Below are 9,199 nucleotides of genomic sequence, written 5' to 3' on the forward strand. Positions count from 1 at the left end.
AATTAAATATTGCATTAATATCTACTCAAACTACAAAAAAAGTTTGTAAGGTAACCCTCTTTGAACTAAAATGATAAAAATACCTCTATAAAAAATGTAGGGAAAAATACATAAAATCAAGAAAGACATTATTTAAAAATTGGTAACCCATTTCAGCGAGTAATGGGTTAGCATAATTATATGACCATGGGCGGACTCACATATACCATTGGGGGGCCCCAAAAGTTTTAAAATTCTTCTTATAATATGTAAAAGACAAATTATATATTTCTATGTGATTATGTATTTATTTAAGTTCATTTCCTCAAGTCGAAATAATATAGTTTTAGTCTTTGTATATGACAATTTTATACATCCAGATGGAAGAAGTTTTTCCGACACAATTTTTTTACAGAATAAAATCTTAGTCCAACAAGCGTTTTTCCGACACTATATATATAGATATATTTAAAAAAAAAAAAAAAAAATTCAAAATAATTATTTTTAGCAACCACGTGGCACGTTACCAATTAGTAACGTGCCACACGTGGCACGTTACTAAGTTGCTAAAAATAATTATTTTGAGCCAATCAGGTGCACGAGTACTTTCCCCCAAATTTCTCCTCTGTTTTCCCTCTTCTTTTTCTTCTTCCTTTTCTTTCCCTCCAGTCCAGCGCTAGCACCGTGTATATCACCCCAAATAGTAATTTTTTTTCTCTCTTCCTCCTCCGGCCGTTTGGTTCTCCTCCGGCGTTGCTGCATTTCTGCTCGTAGCTCCTCCCACGCGTGCGCCCTGCCTCCTCTCTCCCCCGCTTATTTCCTCTCTTCTACGGTTGCCGGCGTTGTCTCCCTCCCGGCGGCTTCTGTCACTCCGGTGGCGTCGAACCCAGGTGACTCTCCGACACTCTCTCCCTCTCCAATACTATACTGCAGGTAGATACTCAAATTTCTCAAATTTGATGTTTGAGAAATTTGATATAGGAGTGAAAAAAAACCCATTTTAATTTCTCAAATTTGTTTAGCTTTTGTTTGATTTCCTGCAACCATTATCGTTTGGGGGTTTTGGTTGATTTATTGATATTATTGTTTGAATGACATATTAGGAGTCTTGGGGTTTTTGCTTGATTTATTGATATTATTGTTTGAATGGCATATTAGGAGTCTTGGGGGTTTTGCTTGATTTCCTAATATTATTGTTTGAATGGCATATTAGGAGTCTTGGGGGTTTTGGTTGATTTCTTGATAGGGTCGTTTGAATGGCATATTATTTGTTAATTTTTAGGCCTTTGTTTGATTTATTGATATTATTGTTTGAATGGCATATTAGGAGTCTTGCTGGTTTTGCTTGATTTCCTAATATTATTGTTTGAATGTTATATATATTAGGAGTTATTTTTAGGCTTTTGTTTGATTTCTTGATATTATTGTTTGAATGGCATATATATTAGGAGTTATTTTTTAGGCTTTTGTTTGATTTCTTGATATTATTGTTTGAATGGCATATTAGGAGTCTTGGGGGTTTTGGTTGATTTCTTGATATTATTGTTTGAATGGCATATTAGAACTTGATGATTCCTGATTGATTGTTCAAGTGTTTGTTTGCTGACTAATTGTTTCTCAATTCATTTGCAGTGAGTGCGGAGAAGTTGACCCGTTATGATGGTGTTCACCAGATTTTTTGTTGGGGTGTTTATACGTAATGTACTCGAGAATCACTTAAGTTGTATGTTTAAGGTTTTGTTAATGTATATGTATATAGTTATAATTATTTGTGGACAATGACGTATATATATCAATTTTTGTGGACATGAAATGGGTATATGTTGTGGACAATGTGATATGACTTGAGAAATGGATGTATGTTGATAGCAACTGATGATGTATGTTGACAATCAGGTGTATAAATAAATAAATTTTGGAGAAAATAATTTTTTTTTTTTTTTAAAAAAAATTTATGCAATACTTAGTAACGTGTCAAAAACTGACACGTTACACGTTACTAAACGGGATTTAGCAACAATCAAATTCGTAACACGCCAGACACGTTACTATATACATGTTACTAAAATTTAGTAACGTGTTAACCCTAGTGACACGTTACTAAACCACTGTTACTAACCAACATAATTTTTGTAGTGATACAAAGGAAATGAGAGAAGAGAGTTCGAATCAATGACCTATACTTCATTAGGCGTAATCCACAACCAATTAAGCTACGGATTGAGCTACCCCTTAGAGTGTTGAGATGTCACGATTGTGCCTTCAAGTGATTAAGTATATTTATATGTTTTTTTATTAAGTGTGATCCCATAAAATAAGACCTCGCACAAATTGAGGAAAACAGAGAAGGAAGAAAAAATAAGTAGGAGACCAAAACATTAATTCTTAATCTTCAGGGTATTAATGAAACTCTTTCCCTCTCCAATGTCATTCGCGGAGAGAAAATTCAGAAAATCTCTGAGGCTACTTTTTTTATACCTCTTTGCATGGGTGTTCTTCATCCACAAGCTCTTCGGCAGTAGTCTCCATAATCTCATACATGCCAAGGCTGTGCAGGCTAGCTAGCAATGGAGATTCTAGTCTCTTCTCAGAGTTGAGTGTGGCCCCACACTCTTGTTCAAGCCATTGCTGAGCACCTCATCAAGATGGTCACCCACATGCACTTGCAGTGCACCATGGAGCACCGGAACAGTTCTCCATGCTCCGTCCTCTATGTCAATGATTTCAAGGCCCGGCGAGCTCTGGAGCAGTATGGTTAAGCAGCGCAGGAGTTGGAATGTGGCGGCAGCCCTAGGCTCTGTCAGCTCTGATCAGTGATTGCTCCCATTATTTCTAAGCCTAATTTCCTGATCACCTCCGCACAATAATTTCCCATCTTTTCCCTGAGAATTAATGACACTCTTCTTTTACCCAAAGATCATATCCATATATCTATACACACACACAATATATATATGCCCGAGGGGAGCACAAAATTAATTTTGAAGGAAATATTTCATAAAAATAGTAAAATACCATAAACTTTAGGGGTAATTTTAAACAATTACCCCTAACAAATCGTCCAATGTCTTAGGAATACATTTTGGGCTGTGTTAAAAATAGAAAGATAATCAGATTCTTTTTATTTCAAATAAAATTAAAATTGAGAGTATCCAACCCTTACTTTTAGAGGGATAAAGTTTTCATTTTACTTTCTTTTTTAAACAATTTTATCCCTCCACCGGATCATCTCTATTTCAATTTCAAATGAAATAAAGAAGAGTTGGTCCCTAACTTTTAGAGGGGTACAATTGTTATTTCACTTTGAAAAACTCTTAACAAATCCCCCAAGTAAGAAGAATACATTTTAGGGAGAAAGAGAATTGGATCATTTCCATTTTCCAGTGCGAATGAAGTTTTGGAAGGATGAAATTGACATTTGCTTTTTAAAACAATTTTATCCCTTTTAAATAAATAAATGACCAAATTTTCTCCATTTCATTTTCTCTCATAAAAAGAAAAAACAAAATGAGACATTACTACAATTTAACCGACAAGTCAGACCACCAAGGTGGTAGTTGAGTTGGTAGAAGAACTCCTTTCATCCTAGTGGTCGCGTGTTCGAATTCGCTTGAACCAGGTGCTACTATGAAGGGGCTCTACTGGCTCACACTTTGGTGGGGTTGTGGTGATGGGCTCGCCTTCCCAAGCAGTAGCTATGGCTCAAACCGGACATTCCACAGCGGATGGGAACCCCGATGGTCACGCCCAATGAGGGAAACTACACTGGTCGCCTTTTCCCATCCTTTTAATTAGAAAAAAAAAAAAAAAACCGACAAGTCAGAGGAATACATTTTAGCTGACATCATGCGACTAAAGGCGGAGTTTTTTTTTTTGAAAGAAAACTGAATACTCTTCATTCATAGATGAAAAAAGAATACAAGAGCAATAGTTCTATAAAGAAATAGCATTAAGCTCTAAAAGAACAATATTGGAAATACATATAAGAGTCTCTTCAATCCACAAATTATCCATTGTAACCCTCGATGCCTCCTTCGCCAAACCATGAGCCGCTTCATTAGCCTCTCACTTAATATGGCTAATCTCGTACAAAGATCCGGTAGAAATTATTTTTAAAATTCAAAGATAAAACAATGATATATATATACTCTTCAATCCACAAATTATCCATTGTAACTCTCGATGCCTCCTTCGCCAAACCATGAGCCGCTTCATTAGCCTCTCACTTAATATGGCTAATCTCGTACAAAGATCCGGTAGAAATTATTTTTAAAATTCAAAGATAAAACAATGATATATATATATATTGGAAAAGTCCATTTAACCTCGAACTACTACCTAATTGGCCATATCTCCTCAAGCTATAAAAAATTATCAATTTTATTAATAACAAAAATACACTTAATAAAATAAAGGGAAAAAATTCACTTTACCTCCTTAAAGTTTCATGGATTTTTCAATTTGAACCCTATTATTTAAAAATTGGCAATGTACCCCCTTAATATTTCAAAAATTTTCAATTCAGACTTTCCGTTACTAATTTCCGTCTAATTGGATGAAAATCATCCCACATGCGTCTCACGTAGGATTTTGAAGCCTTCTATTCTAATTTTGCCTTCATTAAAACCTATAAAATTACATAATTACCCTTATTAAAACCTATGAAATTGAGGGTAATTACGTAATTTTATAGGTTTTAATGAAGGCAAAATTGAAATAGAGAGCATCAAAATCCCACGCGAAATGCACGTGAGATGATTTCCTTCCAATTAGATGGAAATTAGTAATGGAGGGTATGAATTAAAAATATTATAGAGTACATTGCCAATTTTTAAACATTAGGATTTAAATTAAAAAACTTCTTAAACTTTAAGGGTAAAGTGAATTTAACCATAAAATAAAAATAAAAATATATATAGCAGCAGGGTGAGTGAGAGGAAGTAAGTTGGTGGATTAGTAGGCCATGAACGAATCCAGTCCTCCAAGGGATGAGCATAATGTTTAAGAAAGACCCTCCAAAACTGGACCTTGTCAATCCCATCCTTGAGGCTCGTCCCATAACTCACTGGCTTATGAATGTCGTTAGACATCAACTTCCTCTTCTATTCGGCTGGCAACTTTAAAAAATCGAATGCCGAAGAAAGAGCCTCATCCAGCGTCGATTGCCAAATCCCATGATTCATTATCTGAAAAAAACCCATCTGGTGGCAAACATTTCCAATGTCTTGGACAACAATGAACCGTCGTCCAGAACCTTCCTGTCTTAGGCTGGCCAAGTCAACCACAGGCACTTGGACCGTCTCCGGATGCATTTAATTATGAATAAACCTCCTATGGGGATGTGCTGCAAAGCACCACTTTTGCAGCCCCTAATAGGAGGTTGACACCTCACCAAAAGTACAAAAAATTTACAAAACTAACCTACAACTTAAAACACTAGATTTTAAGGGTTTCATCTTCTTCTTTTTCCTTACCCATATGCAGACAAGTTTCATTTCTTCTTCCTTATCCTCCATTTATTCTTCATTTAACATAGAAAGATAGAGAAAAGAGAGATGCTAGAGAGAGAGAGAGAGACCTAGCCATAGAGATGTTACTGTGACCTAGCCGTGGGTCACGGCCTGCCAGACCCAGCCACCCAGGTTTCCGTCTCCGGTGAGTCCCTTTAAGGTGATAAAATTCCTAAAGGGTTAACCTTCCCTTCTAAGATTTAGTTTTGAATCCAAAAATAAATTTTGAGGCATTAAAATCGATTTTTAAGGCATTAGAATTGATTTTTGAAGCATTAGAATCTAATTTTGAGACTGAGTTTTACAGAAAAATTGGTTGGAGATGGTGACCCAGCCGTGGGTCTGGCTGGGTTTGCCGTGACCCAGCTGAGTCACGCCAGGCCGGTGGTTTGGTTTTGTTGGCTGGTGCCAGTGGTTTGATTGTTGGTTTTGCTAGCACCAGGTCTGGTTTTTTGGGGTGGTTGTTATCTAATGTTTTGATCTTATTTTGTTAAAATGTATTTGTTGATGTGTCATCACATGAGTGGATGCTACAAAACACATTTTTTTATGCACCGACTGCGTAGAAGGGGCTCTCTTTAATTATGCCCTTAAAGTCTTAAACTAAAAAAAGAGTCTCTTAATTTTATAATTTTATTTTATTATGATGGGCCATGTCTTCTAATGTGTGGGTTAAATCATGTTTTCAGTTTAGCCTATAGAGGCATTCTATCTTTTCAGTTTAGCCTATAGAGGCATTCTAATGTGTCAATAATCCTTTAGTTATACTAGCCACAATTTACGGGCCATGTCTCGTGTGGTGCATGGGCTTACAATTCTCGGCCTACTCTATTATGAAATATGGACCAGTAGCCTTCTTCGTTGCTTCTTTCTTAAGCCACATGGATCAAACCGAACATTGTAAGTTACAACTCGTGTCATTTCCTCTTTGAATACGCAATAAGGATGGAGTTTTTGTGTACTCTTGAGTCTTGACATAAAAAAAAACAATTTGGAATGTCCAAAGACTGTAAGAAAATATTGATGCACGAAATTAGACACTAAATCTAATTAAAATAATTCTAATTTTTTTTAAATTAAGTTATTAACAATAATTATTTTGGATCTTGAAAGTACCATCTAGATTAGGTATTTCTACCATCTAAACATGTTCAACTACCCTTGGTTTTATCCACCTTCAACTTGCGCAAGTTCTTGTCTCCATCTGTTTTCTTGTACAACAAGGTATCGAAATTGATTTGATAAATCAATAAAGGATGTGGAGTTGGGAGGTGTTTAACTGTCTACCAACTTACCAAGTACCAACGACTTCAATTATAATATGGGTTAATTAATCTTCAATGGGGCTGCATCCCATCATGGCTGATGAAATCACCTGCACCCAACCCAGACCCTCCAAATTATAACTATGAAAGGAAGCTAGCCCCACGTTTTCAGTTTAGTCCTCCAAAAGTGGAAGGTCAATAAAAAATATTAGAACACCCATCTAATTAAAGGAAGCAATTATTTTAAATTCTGATCAATTAAAAATTAAGCAAGATGCCTTTTTCATAAAAGTTTTTAAGAAAACTACTTGTAGAAATTTTAGATTAAACAACAAGTTACATCATACATGGGATAATTAGGATTTTGTAGTCTCTTAAAATGGAAGAATTTTTTTTTTTTTTTTTTTTTTAATTTTTTTTTTTATGTCCACATAATGGAAGTGAGATAGGGAATTCGAACTAATGACCTCCGTTTCATGAGGCGTGCATGATCATAACCGATTGAGCTACTCCTTGAAGACGGGAAGAAATTCATTATTCATTATTCAAGATCAATACTTGAGGGATTACTACCCAATTCAAATAGAATTCAACGAAAATTTTTCCTTTTTTCTTTTTTATTTTTCTTTATAAATCGTATGCTTTGTAGACATACCTAATAAATTTCCCTCAACACCCCTCATATATGCCTAGAAACCACCAAAATACCATGCAGTATAGCAAAAAGCACTGTTGAAGTCAAAGGGTAGATATGCCATCTTGTCCCTTCTCTCAAACGTGTAATACTACACAATCACAAGTATTCTCAAATTTTCCAACGTTAGGTTATCCCTCTTCTTTAATTTTTCTTTGCCCGAAGTTAGGTTATCTAATACTCCGCAACTATTCACGTATATATTTCAGAGTAGTGTGCCCAAATATTTCATCCATTTTTTTTCATTCATGGCGATGCAGAGGCTTCAGGTTTATGTTCTTCTCATCCTTAGCTTGGCACTAACGTGCGCCGCTACCACTTACGTCGTGGGGGGAAATTCTGGCTGGGACATAAGCACTGATCTTGACACGTGGGCAACCGGAAAGACATTTTTCGTCGGCGATGTTCTAGGCAAGTATTAATTCTTTCCTTTTTTATTTATTTATTTATTTTTAATAACAAATGTAAACATTTTTTTTTTTAATAATTCGGAGTTTCATCCCAACTAGATCTCTAAATCACTGTGCAAAGCACCCGAGCTTTCACTCACGAGCATGGTCCCAAAAATACTTGCATTCATGGGGTCGAACCTTAAACCTAAAGCTTGATGAGCCAACCCTGGGTTAAATAAATTCTGGTGTATGAGCATGTATCATTAAAGTTTCAAATTTTACATGCGCCAGAAAGAACTTAATGGCCAAAAAAAAAAAATGCCAGCAAAAGACTACTACAGCACTTTCTCTTTCTTTTTTCTTTTTTTTTTTTTTTTGGTGAAATCCTTAATTTGTTCTTTCATGCTTGTGTATGAAATTTACTGAGACGATATTTTTGCTGCATTTTTTGTTTGTTTTTATGGGCAGTGTTCCAATTTTCTTCTTCCGAAGCTCTAGACGAAGTGACGAAAGAAAATTACGACAAATGCAACACGACCAACGTATTGAGATCCTATACAAACGGGAACACAACAATCACGTTGTCGAAACCTGGAACGATGTATTTTATATCTGGTAACAAGTTATATTGCCTTGGGGGGATGAAGCTGCAAGTAGATGTAGAAAACAATCAAGCATATTCTCCAGCCAATCCACCTCAGCCAGCATCTGGGGCTACTCTTCCAGTACAGCCTTCTACAAAGACCAACGTTCCTACTTCGAGCGGGGTTGTGCATGGGGGATGGCATAGTACTCTTATGTCAGTTTCTATAGGTTTTCTGGCTACCGTCTTATGGGTGCATGGTGCAGATATGAATATATATTTACGTTAAAAAAAACATATATACTTCTCAAATTCTCAAGGTTGCTTTTGGTTTTTTGAATATCTAATCAAATTTGTAGCTTCTGGCTGCTTAGATTGTAATAAGGGCACATTTGTCTTCTAATGATTATTTTTTATTTCGTACACTTATTTTATTTAATTTGTAGTTGGCCAACTTCATCCATGTTGAGTATATACTCACCCTCAACATGGATGAAGTTGGCCGACATGCACCTGAGATTCCTCAGGTGTCGAAAAATGGGTGGGTATAACCAATTGAGGTCCGTTTGAAATTGCGATTTTAATAAGTGAGATTTAAAAATTGCGTTTTTGAAATTATTACTTTTTAAAATTGTAAAAGCGTTAGTAAAACATATTAAAAAGTATTATTATTTTTTTTTTATCAAATATTTGTTTTACGAAATTTTAATTTTGGTTTAAATTCACTTCAAATAAGCACTCCGTAACAATGCTAAAAGCCTTACGTTTAACAATAT

At 35.5% G+C, this 9,199-nt stretch overlaps 1 protein-coding gene and 1 pseudogene across 1 annotated transcript; one reads left to right on the forward strand and one right to left on the reverse strand.

The window, feature by feature from the left end:
* Positions 1–2,357: 2,357 nt before the first annotated feature.
* On the reverse strand, positions 2,358–5,180 carry LOC132189082 (2-oxoglutarate-dependent dioxygenase 21, chloroplastic-like; annotated as a pseudogene).
* Positions 5,181–7,696: 2,516 nt separating this feature from the next.
* LOC132190637 (Cupredoxin superfamily protein) lies at positions 7,697–8,802 on the forward strand. Its single transcript, XM_059605678.2, has 2 exons — positions 7,697–7,859; positions 8,309–8,802. The coding sequence occupies exons 1-2, from the start codon at positions 7,697–7,699 to the stop codon at positions 8,710–8,712; spliced, it is 567 nt and encodes a 188-aa protein (XP_059461661.1). The 3' UTR covers positions 8,713–8,802.
* Positions 8,803–9,199: the final 397 nt, after the last annotated feature.

This window comes from Corylus avellana, chromosome 9 (assembly GCF_965113065.1).
Source record: "Corylus avellana chromosome 9, dhCorAvel1.hap1.2, whole genome shotgun sequence".
NCBI classification, from domain to species: domain Eukaryota; kingdom Viridiplantae; phylum Streptophyta; class Magnoliopsida; order Fagales; family Betulaceae; genus Corylus; species Corylus avellana.

What these genes read in the sequence shown, in the direction of transcription:
- LOC132190637 (XM_059605678.2), top strand. Translation starts at nt 7,697, where the DNA reads ATGGCGATGCAGAGGCTTCAGGTTTATGTTCTTCTCATCCTTAGCTTG. An exon ending in TTTCGTCGGCGATGTTCTAG is followed by an intron (nt 7,860 to 8,308) that starts GCAAGTATTAAT and finishes TTTTATGGGCAG; the next exon opens with TGTTCCAATTTTCTTCTTCC.